The 27,410-nt window shown below is 44.2% G+C and overlaps 1 protein-coding gene across 1 annotated transcript in view; it reads left to right on the top strand.

The window, feature by feature from the left end:
- The window catches only part of LOC126419585 (ras-like protein family member 10B), a 99,035-nt gene that overhangs the window by 20,261 nt on the left and 51,364 nt on the right, over window positions 1-27,410 (top strand). The window contains exons 3-4 of the mRNA XM_050086772.1: window positions 103-254; window positions 4,735-4,938. Coding sequence (XP_049942729.1) covers window positions 103-254; window positions 4,735-4,938 — 356 coding nt within the window. The remainder of the gene's footprint in view (window positions 1-102; window positions 255-4,734; window positions 4,939-27,410) is intronic.

Raw genomic sequence — 27,410 nt, forward strand, 5'->3', positions numbered from 1 at the left:
AGAAATTAATCACTTTGCCGGAAAATAGCGGATATTAAAATCAAATTCCCTAGAATAACGTATCGTACATATAATTATGCAGGTTGTTATATCACGTTCCAGACCTTGACCTGGACTACCTGGAACGGAGAAGCTCTGCGGACGCCGGCCGCCACCAGGCCAGCCCTGATGTCGAGCAGAGTCCGGACTCAGTGGACCTCGTCAAGGTAGTTCTCCTGGGTGCCTCCGCTGTTGGAAAGACGTCCATCGTGCAGGTAAGTCGTTAACGAGCACGAAAACTGCTGTCAGTGTCCTATCATTTCACCTGATCATTTATTTTTTTTGCATTCCTCATCCGGTAAAGGCAATATGCGATCCACGTTTCCCTATTCGTTTAGAAAACGTTACTGTCTCTATTCTGACATTTGAGAGTTGTTATCACCAAGTGCCTACAGTAGATAGTTAAACACCAAATAATAATAACGTGACTCAACAACAGAGGAAAAATTTAATGCTTCACAGAAACGACGAGGGTAATCCCAAAAGTAAGGTCTCCTTTTTTTTTAAGTGCATAAATCTGTTTGTGTAGCAGTTGGTAACACTGTTATGAAGGCGCTCAGTCTTGGCTTGGCAGCCGATGAGAATGGGGCTCCCGTTGGATGTTATGGCCAATTGCAAATTGCGCGCAGTTATTCGGTTTTTGAACGCAAAGGGCACTGCGCCGATTGAAATCCATCGCCAACTGTCGAAAGTGTAAGGTGATTTGTGCATGGATGTCAAAAATATTCGTAAGTGGGATAGAGAGTTTGCAGCTGGTCGGGCCGAAATTCATGACGAACAAAGGAGCGGGAGACCGTCAGTCTATGAGGAGACAGTGAGGAAGGTTGAGCGAGGCATGCGTGAAGATTGGCGAATCACTCTGGATGGTATCTGCGCGTTGGTTCCTGAGGTTCCCCGAAGCACTACTCACAGAATTTTAACGGAAGGTGTGCGCAAGATGGGTGCCACGCATGCTGACTGAGGACCACATGCGGCAACGAGTTGATGCTTCCCGCGCATTTCTTCACCGCCTTGCAGCCGAACAGGACAACTCTCTGGACTCAATTTTTATGGCTGACGAATCCGGGGCATATCACTTTACGCCTGAGAGCAAGCAACAATCACGCCAGTGGCGGCATCCTTTTTCGCCAAATCCGCGGAAATTCAAACGTAGTCTGCCGGTAAAATCATGACAACCGTATTTTGGAATCGGAAAGGGGTATTGTTGGTCGACTTTATGCCGACTGGGACCACAATTAACGCTGACAGGTATTGTGAGTCTCTGAAAAATGGGCAATTCAGAACCGGAAAAGTGGAATGTTGAGCAAGGGCCTACACATTCTGCATGACAACGCTCGCCCACACATCTCTCGGCAACAGATACAGTAGAACATAATCACCCATCCACCCTATAGTCCTGACTTGGTGCCCATCCCTAAGTTAAAAGAACATTTGGTCGGAAAGCGATTCAGCTCTGACGACGAGGTGAAAGAAGAGGTTCATAACATTCTGAACAGCACGGCGACGAGCTGATATGACATGGGCATACAGAAACTGCCACAGCGCCTACAAAAATGCATCGACAGGAATGGTGTTTATGTCGAAAAATAGCTAAATGTTCAAGCTGTAAACTGATGTAATCCATTGTAGAAATAAAGAGGTCTATGTACTTATAAAAAATATAGGAGACCTTACTTTTGGGATTACCCTCGTAGTAGATATCTGGTTTAGCTGACATCAGTGGTCTGTTGGCACACAAAATTTATTTCCTGCCACCTTTTCGTAAGAGCGACGCCATTGTGATAGTAGTGAGTGTATTTAGAGATGCATCACTGTTTGGGTTCTACAGGTGGTGAACAAATATGAATCGGTCTTTCTTTAATAGGGCGTAAGTCAAGAAAACCAACTCAATAGTAAATTTGAAAAAAGAATACCAGTATGTAAGAAAGTCCGCTCATAACAACTAGTATTTCATGTACCCCTTGATTGGCGTGTATATTAATTCCTTCATGAATACAAATACATACAATGTTATGGACATATGTGAAAAGATCCACACTTAAAAAAATTGGTTTCATAGGAAGACGACACAGAAAAAAATGTTGGCATTTTGCCATATTACAAAAACGATTCTGAGATGCAGAAAATGGACATCATACTTTCAAACTATCAAAAGAAACAAGTAGACATATTGGAAAAGGTATATAAAACCCATGTCTTTTCAGTTGTAATGAACTGTTCCTCAGTCATCGTTATATTGTGTACTATTGTCAGTAGTCCATTTGAAAGGTTCCTCATAGAATTACATATCCTCTCTTGGAATTTACTGCTGTATCTTTTCGAACTCATTAATTTTTTGCACTTTAATTGGCCCTCATCCTGCTGAGTAAGTTTGTTGGTGGCGGAAGATGTTCTTGCTGAGGTGCCATAAAGGATGTGTGCCTCTTTAACCCGTCGATACAGGTCCAACTCTGGCACTCAAATACAAAATTTGAAAGAAATGCTGATTGCAAAGTAATGTCACACGTTGACTTGGTCCTTGTTTCTTCAGGTTCTGGCGGCTTCTTATACCGTTTTGTCCAGGAACCTTCATCATACAGAAGTTGACACATCTGAAATTCTGGAACTATAAGTTTTCCAGATTTTGTACTACTTTATAGAATGTGCCGTGTTATTTCACGAATTGTGAATATCCTGCCATCCTGTTGAAGCTGCTTTAAAATGATCGCAGGTTTAGCAGCTAGGTCCTCTTACTGGGAAATACAGTCTGGTAAGTTCGAAACTTTGACAATCCGTCAGGGAAAGTAAGATTCTTCAGAGCGTTTGGTTTTTATTGTCTCTTTTAGTTAGCTCAAAACACTCTAAGCTCATTGCTGTTTTCGAGGATAGGCTACAGATAATAATATAAAGAGGAACAGACTTCATTTGCACACTTTCCACCGGTTCCTTCATGGTAAATACACAAAGTGCTTGGCACCTTTTTACCCTCTGAATGTTTGCACTCAATGGACAATTGCCAACTGCTCACTTTTTAAAAGGGCGCATGTCGGTTACTTAAGCCCATTTAAATCAAAATGATATTTTCAATTTCACATTAAAAATCAACCAGACTTATTATAAATGGTGGATCTGCCCTCATAATACATGAATATCTATAAAACGCGATGTAACCAATGTAGTGACTTATGGCCTTTTAAAAAAGGCGCATTCATATATGAAAACACCACAAACACAAGGCTTTACCACAAGTGATTCAGTGTAAGAAAAATCACTGGTATTCGAAATAGCTTCCAGTCCTCCCTGAACTGATTAATATCGGTCCTGTACTGTTTTTAAGGAACTCTTTATTTTATAGTACACTAGTCTTCCCTCAAAGTAGTTGTAAGTTCCGATAAAGATGATGAGGTAGACAGCGATCACATGCACCATTTTCTCCAAAGCAGACCACAAAGGCACAATAATATCGAGACATGGTGACTGTGGTGACCATGGGAAATGCGACAACGCACCCTCAAGCTTACAGAATCAGTCCTGGAGGTGCCAGCTGTGTGGACAGGTGCCCTGTCGTCTTCAAACACGACGACACACGTCCGAAACGAATTATGTAGTATGGGACGATCGGATGAGCCAGAATGGTCGCATGATATGAAAAGTGTGATTCTGGAAGGCTGTCAGAGTCTCAACTAACTATGGAACTTGTAAACCTTATGGATAACGTGACACATTACAGTAGATTTGTGCTTACTATGCTCCAGCATCAGGAATTTTTTATTTTAAAAGGCAGCCGATAGACATATTAATACAAAGAAATTAAGTGTTTCTAAATGTAGTTTGATTCAAGTGAAAGAAACTGCCCATGTTGTCGTAAAGATAAGAAAAAAGGTTAAAGAACATAAAGACTGGAGAACCTAAAAATTTTAAAGAAACGGATTACCACTGATTCAATAAATAAATTTGTTTTACCGTAACAAATAGAAAAAAGATTCTCAGGTGAAAAAGAAAAGGATATGCTAGAGATGCTGACCTCTTTCAATGCAGCCACTAAAAATTAGAACAATTAATGAAAACAATTGTTTTGTGCTCTATAAAATTAAAAGAAAGATTGGAAATAATGTAATCATAGGATAATGTATTTGCAATATTTATTTGTAAAATGTTTAATATTAACAAATGTGATAAATGCTTGAGATTTTTCATTGGCACTTACTTCGTTTTTGTGGAGACCTGTATGGCATTTTGCACGCTCTCTGTTTTCCCGAATAATATATTTATTTACATTAATAAAGGGAAGGGAACTTGTAAAAATTTTTGAAATCGTGGTGTGACTTTCATTGTAAACAGAAAATGAAAAATATTGTTGGAATGTTTTCATTAAAATGTTCGTTGAAAAAAAAATGAGTACCTGGGAATCAGTCTTTTTGCTAAATAGTACTGGTACTGATTTCGACTCTACATTTAGTCTTGGGCGTCAGCTGCCGATCTTTAAATGCACGACATGTTTCGATCCCTCTGGATCATCTTCAGATCAGTGCAGTTCAGTCTGTGCCGGAATCTCATATCAGAGTTTTCTGATACGAGTTCGAAGAATGTCATCTGTTTAAAAATGTGCAACTGAGACTGAGGAAAAAACAAGGTTTTTTACGAACTATAGGATTCTGTGTGTAATAGAGCCGATGAGATTCCGGTCTGCTGCAGCTGTGCCTTTTTGCTTCGCAGCAATTCGTTTGGGGAGAGTTCAGCGAAGACTACGTCTCGACAGAGCGCCGCCACACCTACTACCCGTCCGTGATCATCAATGAGCGGCTGTACCGGCTCAAGATCTCCGACATACCCGTCATCCCGTACTTCCCAGTGAACTCGTTCTACGAGTGGAGCGACACCCGTTTCTACGGCCTGAGAAGCGCCAGTGCGTACCTGCTGGTGAGTATTTACACCAATTCGTACGTCCCACGTCTCTGCTGATAGTTCCTAATGTCTGTAAATACTTGTTCTATTTCAGGTGCGAATAAACAACTTACGGTTCTTTACATGTGTGCGTGCAGCATTACAATCACGAGGATTTCTTCGACGAACTTTTTCAGCAAACACAGCCCTTTACACACTACATTGGATTACATTGTCGTGGTTGCTTCGATAAATTATTTATATCAGTCCGTATCACTGTTTACAGCCACCCGTGTTGCCTTCTTATAAAAGCATATACAGATCAGCTGGTTATAGCCATGACAAGTCACGGTCATTAGCAGCTATTGTGTGCCTGCGACGGCATGACCAATTCGTATGATGCTGAATTCTTAAGATTGTCACCAACAAGTCCAACGAGGTTAAAATATTGTTCTGTGCTGTGTAGGAGGACAATAAATTATGTTGCAGAAAAGCTGACGAAATGTCTCCAGATACAAAAAAACTCTCTCTTTGACCACAAAATATTTAGTTCATTTCTTTCTTCCGCATTTCGTCATTTCGCCGTTGTCAAAGGAACCCAATGTAAAGGAAGAAAAACACAATGAGAAATGTATTTCAATCACAAACCGAACACAATAATAATGAACGCAGAATTTTCACGTATGGCAACACGGTTGACACATCGGATCGTGTCCATATGCATAAGAACGTTCGTTTGTAATTGATACAAATCTACAGCATTATTCTGATCTTAATGAAAATTTTGCTGACTTTACCTTCAATACGAAGGGAAGGTCACTGTCTTCATAAGACTCAGTAATCTTACTTGAAACATATATGTAATACACCGTATGAAAGGGAAAGGTTGTTACCAAACTCTGTAAAAGCTCTTGGCCGATTTACTTAAAATTTCTGCACGTTCCCATTATAAACATTTGGGAGGATTAGGTTACATACAGAAACGTTGTTAACAAACATCTCGGAAGGTGGCTGACCGATTTACCTCACGCCGGCCGAAGTGGCCGAGCGGCTCTAGGCGCTTCAGTCTGGAACCGCGCGACCGCTACGGTCGCAGGTTCGAATCCTGCCTCGGGCATGGATGTGTGTGATGTCCTTAGGTTAGTTAGGTTGAAGTAGTTCTATGTTCTAGGGGACTGATGACCTCAGCTGTTAAGTCCCATAGTTCTCAGAGCCATTTGAACCATTTTTGATTTACCTCAAATTTCTATACTCCAAAACAATGCCCAAGGTTACTGGAAAATTAAGCGACCAACAATCGAAATATAACGTGGTAAACTGACTGTAATTCCTGTCGCAGGCGTAAATTACAGCAGCAATACCCGTCTGTGGAAGCAGGACCTTCAGGTGTCGTTAGATCACGGGACGAACGAAAGCTGGAGAATTTGACAGAAACATGACTGCAAAGTCTTACTTCTGATTAGGGGTTGTTGTTACATTTGACATACACCCTAGAAGATACAGTAGTGCCTGTTTCACAGTTATTTTGATTATTAAAATCTACAGTGTCACACCAACTCTAATGAAGGTCGTGGTTATAGTAGCAACGAAAGTCAGCAGATCGCGGGCCGTTCGAACAGAGCTCTAGATTTCCCGAACTGACATGAATTGTTCGAAGAGTTCGAGTCATGCATGAACACAGATCTTTTTTGGAATAGTGAATTGAGCTGAAACAATAAAAGACGAATTCTCGACAAAGACAATGAGACGGTTATCGTGCAATGTAACAATAGATGGTACAGCTAATCACCTTTTCCTACAGATGCAGACTTGTCGGATTCCATTGATGCCCAGTGACTCAAATATGCCCTTTGATTCAAGGCGATTAAAGTTTCTTTTGCGACTGGCATTCGCTATGTGTATCAACAAGGCACGGTGCCAATCATTTTAAGCGGCAGATCTTACACAAACGAGGTGATGCCGCATACTGCAGTTGGTAGAACAATAAGGAACACAGCTCCACCATATGGGACTAGCGTGGGCACTTCTATAATGGCATTGTCGTAAGAAGAATACATTTTTCAGAGTATCATCTACATCTAATGATTACTCAGCGATTCAGAATTATGTCCGTGGTAGAGAGTTCATCGAACCACCTTTAAGCTACTTCTCCACCGTTTCATTCTCGAAAAGAGCGTGGGAAAAACGAACACTTAAATCTTTCTTTGTGAAATTTTATTTCTCTTATTTTATTATGATGATTATTTCTCGTTATATGTGTGGTACTAACAAAATACTTTCCCACTCCAGGGAAAAAGTGGGAGATTGAAATTTCAAAGAAAATGTCTTGCGGCAGAGAAAAACGCCTTTGTTTTAAATGACAAGCGTATATTCTACAGTCGTATACTAGCACAATTGATTATACACCATTCACTTGAAGTTATACACAGGATGAGGCACATAAGACGAAACACCTCTGTTATGCCGTGAATGCTTACACATATCGAAATGTGGTTTTCGGCAAATTTTAGAGGTTCGAGGAGCACCGGCGTTTTTCTTTGGTTAACATTTTTAGCTGTAGCATGAACTGAGATACCGAAGTAAGTAAGTTTGTTTTTCTAAATGGAACCGTATATTTTTTAAAAATGCATTCGATAGCTCTTGAGAAGACAATTAGTGATATAGCGTATGCTAATGTTGAGGTTTAAACCTGTTTTAAAAATATGCGATAAGTGTCCTAGAATGTGAGAGCACGGTGGCTAGAAACGGCATTTGCGGAGAAAACTGCCAAACAGGCGTCTCGGACCAGGCTACGTAGTTGTATGCCGAGAGGTAGGGCTGCGCTGCGAGAATAAAGGTTTTTTCACTTGAACCAAGTTACGACATAGATGCAGCTCCTCTACGAATGTTCTATGTGGAAATACGACAAAGGCCTGAGTCTATCATAGAGGACTTGGGAAAACCATTAGCATTTGCGCATCCTCCAAGTTTTACGTGAACAGAAACAGAGAAATCAACTATCCATTCTTCAAAAGTAAAGAGGTCTTATATACTGCAAAAAGCAACAAATATATCAAAACGTTAGATGAAAGATTTGACCTAGCTTTTTCCTGTACGTAGCTGTGTGCTTCTTAGATGTAAAATGCCCGCATCTCGTGGTCGTGCGGTGGCGTTCTCGCTTCCCACGCCCGGGTTCCCGGGTTCGATTCCGGGCGGGGTCAGGGATTTTCTCTGCCTCGTGATGGCTGGGTGTTGTGTGCTGTCCTTAGGTTAGTTAGGTTTAAGTAGTTCTAAGTTCTAGGGGACTGATGACCATAGCTGTTAAGTCCCATAGTGCTCAGAGCCATTTGAACCATTTAGATGTAAAATACATGCTGTCGAACAACTGTATCTGCCTACACTGCTCTAAATTATATCAAATAGGATACATTCGTAGAAATTAAACATTTTATTAAAAAATACTTTGGTGAGCAGCTGTAGGGTTAAAAGGAAATATTCTTCTTAACGAAACGTCTTTCCATGCTGAACGTAAACGCGTAATGACACTGTTACCAGCTACATCCAGTACATGCTGTTACTTTGTTTGACACTGCAATGCAAAAATGTACACACATAAGTGAAATAAACAATTTACTGAGAATGATTAGGTAACCACCCAAATCACATAACATAATTTAGTCCATCAAAGAAATAAATCTGTCCTTTATTGAATCATGTTATTCAGACTGATGACCATGATGACCATGGACTGAATGATACTTTTGGAACCGCTGATCGAAAGAGCGATGAACAGATGTAATTGCAAAGGATGTTAGGTAGAACAGGCACTGACAATTCGACGACAAATATCGTGTGGCATAGTGGGGGCTTCGTCATAGACTTGAGTGCTCCCCAAAGGAAGAAATCAAGAGGAGTCAAATCCGGGGGACTTAGCAGGCAAATTGACAACATAATTCGTCGTATCCTATTTCTATTAATTTTTCTAATTAATAGAAATCTTTATCAAGATTCCTATGTTTTCTTTGCCTCTTACATACAAGTACTTTACTCCGTATTACTACTCGCTGGACGCAGGATAAGAAACATCTTCGTATTACTCAGTACTGATGCTCTCGAAGACTGCGACAGAACTGGACCGACGAGCGATGGGAGGGCTGGTTAAATCAGTGTTGACAGGGGGCGCTGAACTCTGTCTTCCTGGGAGTGTGGCGTTGCCCACTTTTTCCAATGGCGCTCTTTCCAGTGGCGCGCAGATCAGTGACTTCTTGACGCCGTTTCGCGGAGCTGCGCTGTTCGGTGTGTAGTAGATGCTCTAGGACTGCACACTCCTGCCCCACAAAATGCTGCATCGTAGTCGTGAAGGGAGCTACCTAGCTATCTTACAACAACAGTGTGGTTCGATTTGGGGGGGAGGGGGGGGGGGGGAGGCAGGAAGCTGAATGGGCGAGGAGCTGGGAGCCGGAACTAGAACCGACGCCTAGCTCCCAGTCGCGCTCCGTAATCCGTTCTGCGCTCCGAGGGGAACGTCCGTCGGAAAAACCCTGATATGCCACCCACCCTCTTCCAGAGCCCGTCCGACTAAAACGGACACTCACTTTTTTTTTCACTAGCTGCTTATATTTTACGACCCACCGTCTAATTTCTTATGGTGGGTCGTATGTTGCCACTTAGCCGCTGTGACTGGGTGCGGGGTCCGGAGTGACTGAAAGTAACACCACCCCGGCTCCCGTCCCCTCACACCGTTGCCCGTGTCCCGCCACGTGGAGGCGGGCTCTATTTGTTTAGATCCATTTTATATCCTTTTTTTTGTGCAGCATTAGAAAAACTTATAACTAATACAAAATCAAGTAAGATATTAATAAACAAAGCTAAATTAAATATTTAGAAGGAAGGAAGGGAGAGAACTGAATAGAGAAGGGATAGGTATAATATTGCCTGTCACCTGGCTGTGGGCGGCGGCCAGGGTCTTGGAATGACCCTAAAGACGCTGACCGTCGCTCACCATGCCTTTAACATCTACCATCCTAAAAACTAACTTAACTAGAAGAGATTAGAGTACGTTAAAGCTAGAAACTAAGACCTCCATGTCCAGCCTGCTAAACTATTTACGATATACAATAGAGAGGTAACTGATTTTGTGCTTGGCTCAAAGTTGCTAATGAAAGGGTACTTGTGGTAAAAGTAATAAAGTTAATGACGCTAACGGTTTGTGTTGAGCCTACAAGGCCCCTAGTATAGTACATCAGGTGCAAGCACCTCCCAGCCCACAACACGACCTGAACGGTGGTTTTCCCCGATCTACCATAGGTATCCGTGGGGTTGGGCTCAAAAGAGAGGAACCACAATTAAGATCCTTCCATCCAGGACGTGCGCCGCCTCTTACCAGGGGGTGTAGGTCCCTTGAAGAGGTGCCTAACTTTAAGCTTCAGATCAGAAGTTATTTGTATAGTGGAGGTTGAGGTATAGGCTGTGTAGGTTGGTTGTACAAACAGTTCACGCTGAGCCAATGAGACTTACAATGATACGTTGTGTGGCAATTAGCACCTTCCGGCCCAGCCAGCAACACAGCCTGAACGGTGGTTTTCCCCGATTTACCATAGGTATCCGTCGGGTTGGGCTCAAAAGATCCATCCAGACTGTGTGCTGCCTCTTAACGGAAGGCGTAGGTCCCTTGAAGAGGTACCCAGCTTTAAGCTCTTATTAGACATGGAGATGCTGTTAACTATTTACATATAGGTGCAATCTGTTTTTAGGATTGTGTGTGACTTGTGCACCTCTTGTCGGTTGTTCCAGTCTGTTTTTTGAATTTGACTAGGTTGACACTATGGATCATCCGCGCTGGACGCTTCAATATATGTGTTGGTGCCCTGGTCTTTATCTGTTTCTTCTTCATCACTCGTGGTGCTAATCGTATGTGTCCCCCTGGGCATCGTGACGTCTGTTTGGACCGACTTGCCTTCGGTAGGGTCTGTTGCGCAAGTATTCTATTTGTTGGATCTTCGAGATTTCGTCCGTTAGTTTGTTGAGTTCAGTCCACCTTTCCGGGTCGCGTATTATGGCATATAGTTCGTTCTGTGTGTTCAGGCGATTTATGTGTACTGTGTGTCTTATGTTCGTGCCTTGTCCGCAGAAGAAGACAGTATGTTCAGGGGAACCTTCTTCCCCGCATGTGCATCTATTAGTCTGCTCCAGACTCACGCGGTACAGGTGCGTGGGATAAGGGCCATGTCCTGTGATGAAATGTACCATACCGCGGCTGGGATCAATATGTTTTACTCTTAGTCTTTCCCGGATGTCAGAGAAGAAGTTGTATACACGGCGGCCCTTATCGCTGTTGGCCCACTCGCTCTGCCAGGTATCCACTCGCCATGCTCTGAGTTGGCGTGTTGTCTCAATCGGTACACCAGTGATCTGCCGAACCTGGTCTATTCTCCCCATCCTAAGCCAGTACATTGCTGCGCGGTACCTGATGGTGATATCTATGCGGAAGATTCCCATGACGACACATAGTGCGTCATTTGATGTTGTGTTGAATGCCCCTGTTAGTCGAAGTAGAACACTTCTTTGGCCTCGACGTACAATGGTTCTGTTGGTTGACAGATTTAACCTGTGGGCCCACGTACTGGCAGCAAAGCACAGTACTGACTCGAAGAGAGCGTAATGGTATGTTCGTGTCACTGACAGGGGTAGTCTGAATTGTTCCGAATTTAGCCTAGCCAGTTTGTGTACTATCTTTTCTGCTTTGTTTGTGCATATTCGCATGTGTTCGTGGAAGTTCAACCGTTCACCAATGTATACTCCTAGATAGCGTGTGACTGTTAGTCTTTTTATGTTTGTGTCCCCGAGTTTGACTCTTAGGTTCCTGCGCAGGATACCCTTTAGCACTGTATAAGTTGTTTTGTTTCCTGCTATCTTTAATTTATTATCTGTGCACCATTGGGTTATTGTCCTAAGTGTTCCATTGGCTCTTTCTCCTAGCTGGGCAAGGTTGTTTGCTGAAACTACGACGAGTAGAAATGGTTCAAATGGCTCTGAGCACTATGGGACTCAACTTCTGAGGTTATTAGTCCCCTAGAACTTAGAACTAGTTAAGCCTAACTAACCTAAGGACAACACACACATCCATGCCCGAGGCAGGATTCGAACCTGCGACCGTAGTGGTCTCGCGGTTCCAGACTGCAGCGCCTAGAACCGTACGGCCACTTCGGCCGGCGACGAGTAGATCATCAGCATAAGCGACAACTCCGCCTGTCAGGATGTGCTCCTCTAGTAACTGTAGGAGCGGCTCTATAACTATATCCCAGAAGATGGGGCCGCAGATCGACCATTGTGGACAGCCTTTTGTAATTCGTTTAATCACTTTCTGGTTGTCCAATTGCCAAACGACCGTTCTGTCTCTGCAGTAGTCCATGAAACTATTATACAGAGACTCCGGTACCTGCAGGTGTCTGAGCCTCTTGAACAAGGCCGGCCACCAGAGGTTGTCGAAGGCGCCTGAGATGTCTATCATAATTGCAGGTGTGTATTTGGAGGGTGTGTCATGTACTATTTGGAGTGCTCTGTTAATTGCGTCGTCTATAGATTTCCCTTCCCTGAAGCCGTATTAGTGTGGTGTCAGTCCCCGTAGTGTTCGGTGTGCTTGTAGTCTTTTGCAAGGTAGTTTTTGTTGTACTTTGCCGAGTGTATTGATAAGGCAAATTGGTCTGTTTGACTTGGGGCCTGATGGGTCTTTGTCTGGAGCCTTTTTGTTGATAACCGCCTTGGAGGTCTTCCACACTGCAGGCACACGGCCCAGCCTTAATGCATCGTTTAACAACGTTGTGAGGAACGGGGTGATCTGCGGTGCAATTTGTTTCAGTACCTCAGAGTGGATACCATCCGGTCCAGGCGCCTTTTTGTTTTTGATTTCTGAGATCGCTGTCACCACTTCTTCCTGCGCAAATGGACAGGTGACGGCGGCGACGACGACGACGACGATAACGACGACGACGGCGCCAGGTCCAAGGACGGTGAATAGTCGAGCGCCGGGATACCGGACTGCAGCGGCGGCGAAAGCGACGGGTCCAGCTTCATGGGTTCCGGAGGGGGAGCCGAAGAGCCAACCGGCGGCGCCGCGCCGGCACAAGATCCGGTTAGAATGCGAATCTGGGGACAGACTGTCGGTGGAAGAATCTCGCAAGCGACAAGATCGAATCTGGTTCTGATGGCGGCGCAGGAACCCAGCAGGACCTTGAATTAAATACATGCAAGCGCCCAAATTTCGTGGAATCTTCCTATCTCCTGGTGCGACCAAAAACTCTGAAAATAATAGAGACATCAGGCGCAAAACGGTGGGTGCAGCAACTGGAGCAGCGTGCGGTGGCGCCGGCCATGTATAAGCTCCGCCGGCGACAGACCGTCGCGGGGCTGGGAACAGTACGTTGCGACGAAGAGTAGCTGCGGTGGCTCCCGACTGTGGAAGGCACGTCGTTTGTTCACCTGTTGCCTGAAAGCACGCCCAAATTGTTCAGCTTCTCTGTTTGACTGAAGATGAAATGGAGCACTGGTAAGGTGAGTGATACCATAGGCTGTGTTCAAAGTCCTGAGCCGTAAATTGTTGTCCATTGTACGTAGCCAACAATTTAGGCAAACCTTCCGAGCAAAAAATAGACGTCAAAGCCTCAGTGATACTAGGCGACGTAGTCGAGGTCATGGGCACTGCAAAAGAATACTTGCTGTAAGTGTCCTCAACAAAAAGCCAACTAATGTTCGAAAAGGGGCCAGAAAAGGCAATATACACTCGTTGCCACGGCGATTGAGACTTTGCCAAGCTGAAAACAGTTGCGGCGAGACCGACAGATTTTGAGCACAAGCGCGACACTGTGGCGTCGTCTGTTCGATGTGGATGTCCAAGCCAGGCCAAGTACAGTGCCGACGCGTTAACTGTTTTGTGCGTACAATTCCCCAATGTCCTTGGTGGAGCAATCACAACACATCTTTTTGCAACACTTTAGCAGTAATCACACACGATTGTCCAGAGGCTTTTTCAATAAAATCAACTATGCTGAATGGAAAGGCTATTCCGAGGAGCAAAATATCAGTGCACAAAATAATTTTGCACGGTTTTTACAGGACGACGCCAAGCAGTACGAATGTTGTGCAACAAAAGGCTTAAGTCTGTGACTTGTGGTGTTTTGCTATAGGGCAATGGAAAAATCTGTAAAAGTCCAATGTCCTACGCATCGATCTGACAAGATGCGGCAGTAGCATCGAATTTAGAATCAGAACCAACAGGAAGGCGAGAAAGGGTGTCTGCATTTGCATGCTTCGACGTGCGCGGGTACAGTATTTCGTAATGGTATTGTGACAGTAACAAAACCCAACGCTGCAGCTTCTCAGCCGTGCGTGGTAATTTCTATGGATGAAACAAAGACTGAAGTGGCTTACTGTCCGCCACTAGGTAAAACTTCCGACCAAACCGACAATGGTGAAACTTGGTCACACCACAGATAACAGCGAGCTCTACCTTCTCCATTTGGGAATAGTTAAATTGAGTCTTAGGCAATAACTTGGAAGTGAAAGCAATCGGCCTGTCGTGTGAACCAAATATGTGCGAGAGCCCAATTCCGTATGAAGAAACGTCCACTGTCAAAACGACAGGCTTAGCGGAATCGAAATGAACAACGCATCTGTCACACAACAAGGCATTCTTAAGTTTCTGGAATGCCTCCTGACACTCTTTGGTTCAAACAAAAGGCACATTCTTCCGGCGCAAAAGATGGAGCGGAGCCGTGATCTGGGCTGCGTTGGTATAATATGCATCTTCCCGAGAGGAGGGGTGATAAGGGTAGGGGAGGTCCTGCATAGCCAGCAAGTGTGAGTGAAGAGGGTGAACGCCTCGGCTATTAACCACATGGTGTAAGTACTGAATTTCAGTCTCACAAAAGGCACGTTTGTCCAGGGGACACCTCGAACTTGCAACTGAATGGCGAGGCAACGGATAAGTATCAATTATTGTTTGTGGATTCACACTAGGTTTAAAGTCAACACAAAGTCGTCCAGAACGATTTGGTAACATTACTGAGGAAGAACCCCATTGACCAGCCTGAACAGGAACAGTAACACCACTGTCTTGACATTCTTCAAGTTGACTTGCAACATTGAATATAGGGAGGGACGCGAAACATCTGAAGAAACTTATTACGCATTGTCCTTCATAGTAACGTGCGCCACAAAATTACTTGTTCTGCCAAGTCCAGCAGAAAATAAATCAGCATACTCCGCAATCAGTTGAGTAATACTGCCTTTTGGGTTGAAAGAAGAAGCAGGAAGTTCAATATCCTGCATATGAAGACCAAAAAAAGCAAATGCATCTAACCCAAAAATATTTTCAGTCCCCTGAACGCAAAATGGTGTGGTGTCACTGCTCTGGTGCGGGACTGTGATGTGGTAGGCAAACTACTTGTATCAAGCACTGGAATGTCCTGACCATTGTATGCAGTAAATTACTTGAGAGATTTTGTCAACTGTGGTGAGCCCAACAGTTCATAACTCGCACGATTAAGCAATATAACTGAAGAGTTAATATCTAACTGAAGCCGCACACAGCGTCTGGTAAAAACTAAGTTCAGAAAAAGTTTGAATGTCACTGCACAGCCCTTGCTCGGGCTGAAGGCTCATCCTTAATTTGTTCATTACTAGTACCGGTGGCCGATTAAGAAAAAAACTACTTTCACTGAACGAGAAGGTGCTCCGTACTACCAAGAGTGAATGGGGGGGGGGGGGGGGGAGGGAGGTGGGAAGCTATTTTTATGTTGTAAGCTGAGAGACTGTACATGAGATGGCTTTCCACAAGCAAAGAAAGCACTGTTCCGCGAAGGCAATGTTGCCTTTTATACTTGGTAAAGCAGCACGGACATCATTTCATAACTGGCACACGCGGTGACATTTGTATACTCTGGCCATGGCGTGGCGGCTTATTTGTGCATGGTGTTCAGTCACAAGGCCATAGCTGTTTGTCAGTTTGCTTTGCCTTGCCGACAGGAGTTATCTCGAAATTTTGCATGGCACTAACACACGTGCCCTAGTCTTCAATAATTTGGTACACTTGTTTCAATTTAGAATCAGAATATGATCACGAATCCTGTTGTCTGGCACATTGTACATAACTGCATCACGAACTATTACGTCACTATAGTATTGTCCATAGCTACATTGAAAACAATGTCGTGTCAGACACAGAGTTTTAGTCACCCAATGACAGTATCTCTGTTCTCGCTTTTTCCGCACTTGCAACAAGCTGCTGTACTTGTACCTGATCCCCGTAATACTTATCGAGGGTGGAAACCAAGTCTTCTAAAAGTAGCGACTCCGGCACACTAGTCGGGAATAACTTCTGAGCGAGGTGGTAAACTCCTGTGCCGGCCATGGACAAGGACTAAGAAAATTTCTCAGTACGTTGCAAGTGATGTGCAGCACCATAAGCGTGGAACTGATCATAGTACTCGTGCCGTTCCTATTGCTTTTTGTCGAAAGCTCGGAACGGTGGAATGCACGGAGTTGCTACAGTGGATGTGGCTGGCTGTTGTGACCGAGTTGACGTAGCAGCGGCTTGAGCATTATTGGGCTGCTGGACTGCTGTCGTCAACTGCGACTTTTGTTGATTCTGAAACTGAATAAACAGCACTACATCAAAACCTGCAGAAATCGGAGACGCAGCCGCCGGTGGTGTAGGACGCTTGTTAGAGGCCATGTTAATGAGAGGAGTGCTGCAACAAGGGAATTATACACAAATAGTGACAGCGTCGCAGCTAGACTGTAATAAAAATCACAATTAGCAGGAATGCGCATCTGAAACTGAAAGGAAAGAGAGACGTATTAGTGACGCGCTGCGACGGAGCGGTGTAGAGCGAAGGTGGCGGAGGTTCTGGAATCCTCGATGACGAAGTGTTGGCTACTGTGGGAGTGTGCTCCAGCACAAAAAAGGAAGGAGAAAAGCTGGGATGGCCGGCGGCAGATATCGATATTAATCTGTACAGAACACTTTTAATTAATACAAAACTTTATTTCTGTTAAGAGAAGATACGTAACTTAACTTGATTCCTATGCTACCTCTGCCTGCTACATACAAGTACTTTACTCTCTATTAATACTCGCAGACGAAGTAATGTTTTTATGTTAGTACTGATGCTATTTGCGATCTAACTGGGTCGACCAGCGATGGACGGTTCGTTATATCAATGTTACAGTGGTCACTGAACTCTGTCTTCCTGGAGGAAGCGCTTTCTTGATGCCGTTTCGTGGCGCTGCCCTGGTCGTGGTGCAGTCGATGCTTTATGACTGCACACGCTCTTTACACCAAAAGGCTAGGTGTGATAGATCAGATCATGGGGAACAACATTTTACCTCTGTTCGCTGACGCTTTCTGGCGACGCTAGGCCTGGGACTATAAGAATTCACTGGACTGGCAGGGTCTACTGCACTGGCGTGCAGCATGCTACCTACCAATATTATGGGTTAGACTAATATACAAACAATAAGACTTGGCAAAGGCATTTTACAAGCGAATGTCGAGTCAGTTCTCGTGGTTCAAAAATGGTTCAAATTGCTCTAAGCACTATGGGACTTAACATCTGACGTCATCAGTCCCCTAGTCTTAGAACTACTTAAACCTAAGGACATCACACACATCAATGCTCGAGACAGGATTCGAACCTGCAACCGTAGCAGCAGCGCGGTCCGGGACTGAAGCGTCTAGAACAGCTCAGGCGGCCATTTTCCTGGCCCATCCCCTTTCTTTGAGCGGTTGCCTGGGTTATAGGCAACGCACAAGGTGTACACACGTTACGGAGTGCCTGCGCTTTTCAGCCACTCAGAGGCATAATTTGTGCAAAATTACGTCTAACGTCGCCGGGAACGTCGGTGAACGTTTCGTCTCTAACAAAAGCTGTGCCCTACGACGTGGTCTGTCATCGCTATATGTTGGATGCAAATACATTGCAACAGCAATTATGTATGAAAAAAATGGCACTGAATGATGCTGTTTTGTTCTCTGGTGTGCAGTACGTAATAGTTCTATAAACATACTGAGATCACTTAACTAGATACACTGAAACCGTTACAGATGTCAGCAGCACGATCTGGCCTCACAGAATCTGGGCAATCGGGCATTGAAATTACATATATAACTAACGGTAACATGCTAATAATTCGTGCTATTATGAATGCGAAAGTAACTTTACCTGTTACGCTTCAAGACTATACCTTTTAACTGATTTTGATAATATTTGGTACGGAGATAGCTTGCAGGCTGAGGAAGAATACTGGATGGTTTAGGAAGTGTGTAGTACAATGTATGTACTGATTTGAGGAATATAACGGGAAATACGGAGCAATAATTACTGTTTGGAAAAGCTGTTTACTCTTTGACTTTTTTATCGCATTTGTGAACATGCTTTTATAATTTGATATGTTCTACATAATACGATTCAGCGCAATGAATACAGTGCTTACTCAATCCTCTTACGCGTTCAATCCATACAGCCATACTCGTATTAGCCGCTATGCATCATGCGTCGCTTGTAACGTCTTGGTTGCACTAAAACATGCGTGGACTGTTTGTGGTCATGCGGCTAGCGTTGATGTTTCTCGACCTTGCGTTTGTGGTTTCAGTTCCCGCTCGGGGAGCGTGCAAGCCACCGAAGTGGGGTCAATTAAAGAGACTTGCACCTACCTCATGGACATCCCTAAACGGGTCTCACTGCCAGTAAAGCCATACGCACATTTCATTTCATTTTACTGATATGCTAGCGCAGCCGTAGGTAATAGAATTCAATGTTTATACAACGCTTAACCCATGGCAATCCATACTTTGACACTAATATCCTAAATGCGAAAGTAACTCTGTATTTTGCCTTTCCACGACTAAACCGCTCAGCTGATGTATATGAAAGTTGTCGTAAGGTTGCTTGAAATCTGATGAGGAAGGTATGATAATTTACAAAATATGTAGGAAACTATATTTATTAATTTGAAGAATATTACGCAAAGTACGGGAAAATATTTACCCTTCTAAACGCTATTAACTCTTGCACTTTTGAACTGTATCATAGTTTTGAAAAACGCCTTTATTGGTCGATATGCCCTACGTAATATGATTCGACGTAATTAATACAGAGTTTATTCAATTCCCAACTTGTTTAATCCATACCAATATCAGTATTATTAATTAACAAAGTAACTCATTCCGTTCGTTTTCACGAATGTACCGCTGAACCCATTCCGATAGTATTTGGTGTGGGAGCAGTCTGAACCATGAGGAAGATCTTGGGCTAGTTGAGAAAGTTTTAACTTTATTGGAAGTTATTGAAAATTATAAATATGGTATGGATGAGTGACATACATGCTCTTAGCGTCCGCAGACGAAAACGTAAATGTACCGGAGGACGATGAATTGAAGAGGACTGTATAACGGTTGGAATGCATCCAGATTGTAATGAAACACGAGAGTTGAGATAATCACTTATTATTCATAGGTATGTTTACATCAAAAATATACACCTTTGCCGTTTACATGGCGCGCGTGACCACGAGCTAAGGTCAGCCTCCCGACCGACAGCCCTTTCACCACTGCCAAATCTCTCCCTCACCGCGGCGAGTGTACACTTAGGTGCCCTTGGAGGGGTGGCCCACTGACCACTGTCCCTCATGTACAAATACCTCCATATAGGACAGCACTGTCCAGAGGCTCAGCCCCAATGAACAACCGAACATCCGGCCGTCAAAGAAATATTAATTTCTTTCCTGCATAATACAAGTTACGTAAGTCCTGCTAAATCACCAAAAATAACACAAGTAAATAAACACAACATTGCATCCTCCAATCAGGTATTCTCTCCATAGAGTTTTAATTGGTTTCAGGAAATTACAATCACATAAACAAATATACATTTAAACACTAAAATTACGAAACACTCTGAGTCTGATGCAAGGTACATGCAAGACAATCTGAGAAAGACATCCAAATAAAAAACACGATTACACTGTTCACTTTCGTATCACGTCACTCGGTAAAGGACATATATAGCTTTTAGATCGATCTCTTGAAAAACCCTTGCGGTGTGCGAATAGTACCAGGGTGTACTACTTCAATGGCGGCCAGCTTCCAACATAAGGGTGGCAGGTCATTTTCTCTTTATATGACCAGTGTACCAGGTTGCACATTCTGACTAGGGACCGTCCACTTGGCCCGCTGCTGCAGGTGATGCAGGTAGTCAGATGACCAGCACCGCCAAAAGTTTGGAAGCCTTACTGCAGTAGTTCTCACCTTGTGAAGCAAGCTCAGGTTGGCTGTGCCTAGACCTGGCTGAGGGATGCTTGTGACTGCGATCCTATCAGGAAATGGCCTGTGGTGAGGGCTTGGGGACCAGTACGATCGCAAGACAGTGATGTGAGAGGACGAGAGTTGCAACAAGCCTCGATCTGGCAAGTCATTCTTGTCAACCCTTCGAAAGTTGGACATATGGTTCCCATCGTTCGCCGCAAGTGGTACTTGAAGGACTTCACTTCATCTTCCCATATTCCGCCAAAGTGTGGTGGTACAGGAGGAATGAAGTGCCAGTCGATGCCTTTTTCGCGCATAAAGCTTTTTATCTGTGTCTTCTGATAATGACTGCTCAAGGCAGCTCGTAACTCTCGAAGTTCCCCACTAGCTCCAACGAAGTTCTTCCCATTGTCGCTGTACAGTTTTTGGCACCCACACCGACGTGAAACAAATTTTCTGAGGGCCGTCAGTAGTGCTTCAGTCATCATCTTGCCAGCTGCCTCCAAATGCACTGCTCGTGTAGCCAAGCACACAAACAGGACAACGCAACAATTCTCTTTTAATTTGGTTCTCCGTGAGCCTGTTTTCACACAGAACCGTCCAGTGTAATCAGTCCCACAGCTGAAGAAAGAGCTCACAGCGTCTATACGTGGCTGTGGCAGGTCTCCCACGAACTGTTCTGCAGGATTCGTCTTCAATCGCTGACAAGTCAAGCGCTGATGGAGAAAACCCGGATTGTATTTCGTCCGCTAGGTATCCAGTATTGCTTTTTGAGAGACGTAAGCAACAGTCGATACCCAGCGTGGGTAATACGATGATGATCACTTTCCACTATTAGTCGTGTGAGGTGAGGGTTAGGTGGCGGTACGAGTTGATGCTTCTCCTCATATGACCGATCAGTATTTTGTAGCCTACCTCCATCCAACCTGTAGCATCAAGGATACAATGCTGTGATTTGAGCTTGCTATTTTTATCCACTAGCTTTACGGTCTTCAACTAGTAGATTTCCGTTTTGTATATATCTTCTTGTGCTATCCTGACACACTGTAGCAAAGCGTCTTGCAGTTCATTGAGAGAGAACTCTCATTTCCATTGCAGTCATGCAGTTATTACTAAATCTAATACAGTATGCCATTATCCGCAGTATTCGGGACAACTTTGAGAATCGAGAGATCATACCCTCTTGAATTACTCTGCTGATGTGACAGAGGACTATACCCCTTTCTTCTGGCAGCTCCTGGGATGCAGAATCACTGGAGGTGTCTATCACAAGCCTTGAAGTGATGTCTTCCTTAAGGCAAGCTGGTCCATCTCACCACAGGCTGTTTTCTTGCAGGTCTGCCGGAGACACTCCTCGCGAAGTCAAATCATCTGGGTTTTCCATTGTAGATACATGGTTCCACACCGCAGCTGTTGTATTTTCCTGTATCTCAGCGACACGTTCCCCACAAATGTCTTCCACCGCGTCGGTGGAGACGCGAGCCATGCCAATACGATGGATGAGTCAGTCAAAAAGTAAATTCGTTCTATGACTATGCCCAAAGAGCGAGCAACATGCTGTACTAGTCCCGACAGCAAGAGAGTACTACAGATTTCCAGGCGATGAAAGGATAACTTTTTCAATGCAGATACTCGTGTTTTGTAGCTTAATAATCTGACATATGTGATTCCATGATCATGATTAGTTGATCGTACGTATATTCAACAGCCGTATGCCTTCTCTGGAGCATAGCAGTGTGGTGTCACCGCCAGACACCACACTTGCTAGGTGGTAGCTTTAAATCGGCCGCGATCCATTAGTACATGTCGGACCCGCGTGTCGCCACTTTCAGTGATAGCAGACCGAGCGCCACCACACGGCAGGTCTAGAGAGACGTACTAGCACTCGCCCCAGTTGTACGGACGACGTAGCTAGCGATGCACACTGACGAAGCCTCGCTCATTTGCAGAGCAGATAGTTAGACTAGCCTTCAGCTAAGTCAATGGCTACGACTTAGCAAGGCGCCATTAGCAGTATATTGTCTGAAACTATAGAGTCTCACTTGTATCGTCAATAGCGATGTACCAAGGATGGATTAAAGTTAAGTATTCCAGAAGCTACGTACTTTTCTTTGTAGCATTCATTACGTATCCTGTTACAGACCTCTCTCTTGCCTGCGTGAGCTAAACGCGTACCTTCCGGCTACTTCCGTGGCGTGGCTGTCTTGCTACGCCACAACAAGCAGAATCCTTGCAGTTGGATGCTGACAAGTTTTCCTTCTGTAACGACTCTACGATCAAAACGAATATTATCTATCATCCTCTCTGTGCAGTTTCTGACACATGCAATTCAACTCTTGAGGCGAGGGCTCGTCCAATGTTAACTGAAGCTACCACATACGTTGCAAAAAGATTTTGAATATTATAACAATGGGACTGATTAATCCCAGAGGATCAAAAATTGATAACGTGACAGCCAGTATAGTGCGTTTTGTGAAACTGTTGACCTTACGCGCTGGCCTGACATTGTTCCTAATTTGGAACTGACCTGCAAAATGGTTCAAATGGCTCTGAGCACTATGGGACTTAACAGCTGTGGTCATCAGTCCCCTAGAACTTAGAACTACTTAAACCTAACTAACCTAAGGACATCACACACATCCATGCCCGAGGCAGGATTCGAACCTGCGGCCGTAGCAGTCGCGCGGTTCCGGACTGCGCGCCTAGAACCGCGAGACCACCGCGGCCGGCAACTGACCTGCAGCTGGGTGCCAGAGTAAACGTAAAGTTTTTATATCTTAGTTATCAAGCCGTAAGGGTACTTTCTCTTAACTCTGAGGGGATATTTTCGAGGAATTCCACACTGTTACTGGGCCACTTTCGTAATGAGAAACGGCCTTTCTTCTAAAGCTTCGTGAGATCTTGCTGGATTTTGATTACAGCCTCTATTGTATCGCAACCTGAGACACAATCGTCGACATACGAGTTATTAGCAAGAATGTTTGCTGTATTGTTACATCTACCCTCATCATGAGCTAATTGTAACAGACATCGTACCGGAAGAAAAGGTGCAGAGGTCATTCCGTATGTGACTGTGTCTAATTGATATTCTTGCAGTGGTGCATATCTGTCACTTTTCCGCAATATTCGTTGGTAGCCGCAATCTTCATCCGCTACCAGAACTTGTCGATTCATCTTCTGTATGTCAGCTGTGAAGGTAATGCGATGGCCGGCCGGGGTGGCCGAGCGATTCTAGACGCTACAGTCTGGAGCCGCGCGACCGCTACGGTCGCAGGTTCGAATCCTGCCTCGGGCATGGATGTGTGTGATGTCCTTAGGTTAGTTAGGTTTAAGTAGTTCTAAGTTCCAGGGGACGGATGACCTCAGATGTTAAGTCCCATAGTGCTCAGAGCTATTTGAACCAAGGCAATGCGATGCAGGCGGAAGCGTAATATTATGGAGCACAGATATTGTTTAATTGTTGGTCCGACCCTCAACAAATTGTTTAGCGACAAATTAGAGCTTGTTTTCGCCGAACAATCCAAAACTACACGTGCTTTGGTAGTCCTTAAGAACTGAATGGTGTGGCATGTAGCATGAAATGGCAGCTGGTGTAGCTACTTCTTCCATATGTCCTAAGTCTTCATATTCCCTTACAAAATTTTTGTACAGCTTTCATTAACTTCGAGTGTCTCTCCAGTTTCTGTTCTTCGAACTGAGAGAAGCGTCTTGCTTCAGTATTGAAAGACTCGGCTAATTTGCTTGGCTCTTCGCGAAACGGAAGATGGACAGCGAATCTGGCCATGGAATCTTTAGTTGCGTGTTGCACTAGGTGTGCTTCACATTGTTCCTCTTCTTTCGTCATTACATCACGATTTAATTTTTCCGTCTCCTAGAATTTCTTCAAGGGTGTTCGAACATTAGTGCTCGTTTTACAAAGCACGACATGACCGGCCGCTGTGACGAAATGTTGTGCTCTACCTTTTGATGCTGACCAGATACGACGCAACCTAGTTCTTTCTCTTGAAGCACAGAATGAACGGTTCGTACGAAGATAGTCCTTGATTTGTGAATGTATGCACCAAATTCTGCTCCTAGCAACATTTCGATCTTTCCAGGTGACCAAAACTCTTGATCAGCTACTTGTACATTTGCAAGTGCCACGTACTGGATCAATTATTTGTCCAGGCAAGGTGTCAGTTATCTTTGCCAAAACTAAGCATTCGACAGATGAAAAAGTTGCTTTCACAGAAGCCCACTAGTAGGGAGACACGGTGTTTTGTTTCTGAGCGGGTTGCACCTATTACTCGAATAGATACTCTACTGTGCCACCTTTGAGGCGTTGTGCACGTTTCCGATATGAAGTATGACTGCGAGACAGAATCTAACAGAGCATGACAAGTCTGCCGTTTTCCATCGATATCTTGCAACCTTATTCTCGCTGTCGCAAGGAGTACTCGTTTGCCTGGACTGATCTTCAGTGAACAATAGCTCGATGTAGTTGACTGAAGTTTGCCATTGTGTTCGTCTTGTATATCACCTGTACACTCCTTCCTTGGTGCATCTTGTGTCCGTTGTGACTCTGAATGTAATAACGTGTGGTGTAGTTTACCACATGAATGACAGGTAATGGAGCTGCACTGAGAAGCCTTGTGATCATTCTTCAGACAGTTGTAGCACAAGTTGTTGCGCACCACAACAGCCCTGCGTTCACTGCACGTGGCTTTTTTGAAGTTGCTGCACTTGTGCAGCGTGTGAGGCGGGTAGCCTTGGCTACTTCTAAACATTTATGTTAATTATCGAAAAAGGCACAAGTTTCTTTAAATGTTGGAAAGCTACTCGAACTCAGACTGGCTTCAGACTCGGATAGAACATTCAACACTTCCTATAAGAAGCTGTGATGTATTTGTCTTGCAAAGATACATCTATCTGGGATGCCATCAGCACATGCACATAGCTTAAAGCTTCGTTTAGTACTGAACGAAGTTCACTTGAACATGGCTTTGTCATTGCCGGTAGCGTTAGCAGTTTCTTTAAGTGTTCTGATGCAGTCAGTCGAGGATTATTGTATATATTACAGTCCAAATCAAAGGCTACTTTAAAGTTGGTATTAGTCACAGGGAGATGGACAATTACATTGTGTGCTTCACCTGTTAATGAACTAAGCAATTGATGGTACGTAGCAATGTCCTCTAGTTCCTCATTGTTTAGGACAAGAGTCACAAATGTGTCGTAAAAATTCCGGAATTGCGTTACATCACCGTTAAATGATTTCAGTTTTATGGGGGGCAGCATGATTCTACGTTTTGATACACTCAATGCAGACTCAGAATCTGTGGAAACTTCGTGAACTGCGTTTGTGTGATTCATCTGAATCGCTCTCACTTTTTGCGAAATCTCGAAAACCATATTTTCAAAAATTGCTCAGTCCTGGCATGACACTCCACATCTTCGAACAATTCGAGGTGTGACAGCGCGTCCTCATACTTCTCCACGACCTTTGGCAACTGTTCTAGCCTGACAGTAATGTCCAAAGTGTCCGATTTGCCTGTTACATCGAGTTCGTTTGCAAACTTTAACAGCCGTGTGAGGCTTGCTTTTGCCACCGAGCGTGGTTGCAAGTTTCTTTCTTAATACTTCGTGCATCATGGAAAGCTAGCGGTGGCAGGCAACAGCAGAATCAGCAGTTACAGTGAGTGGGAATTACAGGAAGCAGCTCTGCCAGGTCAGGTACTTAGCTTTCAGATGCGTCGTCTCCACGCTGCAAGCTGCGTCTCCGTGTTGCTCCTTCGACACTCGTCGCTGCCGTTCCGCTGATGGATGGCTGTCGCTGCACGTAACTTCGTCGAATCCATCACAATCCAGCCCGGTGAACCAAAATGTTGTCGTCCGCAGACGAAAACCTCAATGTACAGGAGGGCCATGAATTGAAGAGGACTGTATAACGGTTCCGATCCATTCACATTGGAATGAAACACGAGAGTTGAAATAATCTTGTTATTCATAGGTACGTTAACAACCAAAATATACATCTTTGCAGATTACATGGCGCTCGCGGCCACGAGCTAAAGACAGCCGCCTGGCCGACAGCCCATTCACTACTGCCAAATCAGAGGCTCAGTCAAACGTAACAACCGATAACAGGATACGCTGGCGCGGTGGTCACCGAATCTTACTGTTTACAAATTATTCCGTGACGGTGCAAATCCAATGTTACTATGCGCGTGATATGATACTGATCTCGTACGACACCTGGCACAGCTGGAGAGTTTTTATGAAGATACAATAATAAAATCGTGCGGTAGGCCTGAGTACCATATCTAAAACTGTTACTATAAGCCTCGAAAACGTAAGTCTGACGTAACGCATAGTTCTTAGAGAGCTCAAGATGTTACTCGAATATAAAAGACCTCAGAGCAGTCTCAAGTGTGCCGGAGTTTGGATGCAGAACATCAGGCGGCCTCAAGAGCTGCAGAGGCATTAGAACCGTCATCAGCCCTTCGCATTTTAGATGCTGAGCGTCTCGCGTGCTGTACAGCTTCCACGGCTCTTTAAGTTTCACGACAACGGCGTCATTTAATGGCTGTACTACAAACAGAGAGTCGTGCTTTTATATGTGGAACGTGACAGATTTTTGGTGTGGTTGCATTTGATTATTATCTATTTATTAATTACGATCTACTTATCAGTCTTAAAGGAGTCGTCATAGGGGGTGCATCAGAAATGTAACCACTATGATGCATTAAAATGGAATGTAGAAACCGCTCGTATACGTCGCTCCCGAGGTATCTGCGCTAGCACAATAGAAACGCGGAAAACAAAAGTTCGAATACAGTTTATTGGACACAACGAACGACACAATAATACAATCTCGAAAAGAACAACAGACTCGATCCCAACTGCGAACTGTCGCCAGTATATTAGGTTTACAACTTTGCTTCCGCCGTTTTGCAATAGACGGCAGTAGCGGCAAGTGGGATTCAGGTGGTTGCTCATAGGTGTAATACAATATGCTTAGGCATCTGTAAACATAGTGCTATAAAATATTAGTCGATTTGTGATTGCATCATAAGAATATTCTTGATTAAGTACGTCAATTTACGTACCCATTTCTCGCCATTTGCGGGAAGTTTTAATTTTCTGCTTTAACACGAAGAAATCTGCGGCTTTGGCTCTTAAAATGCTGGCTAAGATCAATGGTGGGGAACTATTAGTGGAAGAACGTGCAGAGAGTGTTTTCAACACTTTA

This window comes from Schistocerca serialis, chromosome 9, assembly GCF_023864345.2.
Source record: "Schistocerca serialis cubense isolate TAMUIC-IGC-003099 chromosome 9, iqSchSeri2.2, whole genome shotgun sequence".
Lineage (NCBI taxonomy): Eukaryota > Metazoa > Arthropoda > Insecta > Orthoptera > Acrididae > Schistocerca > Schistocerca serialis.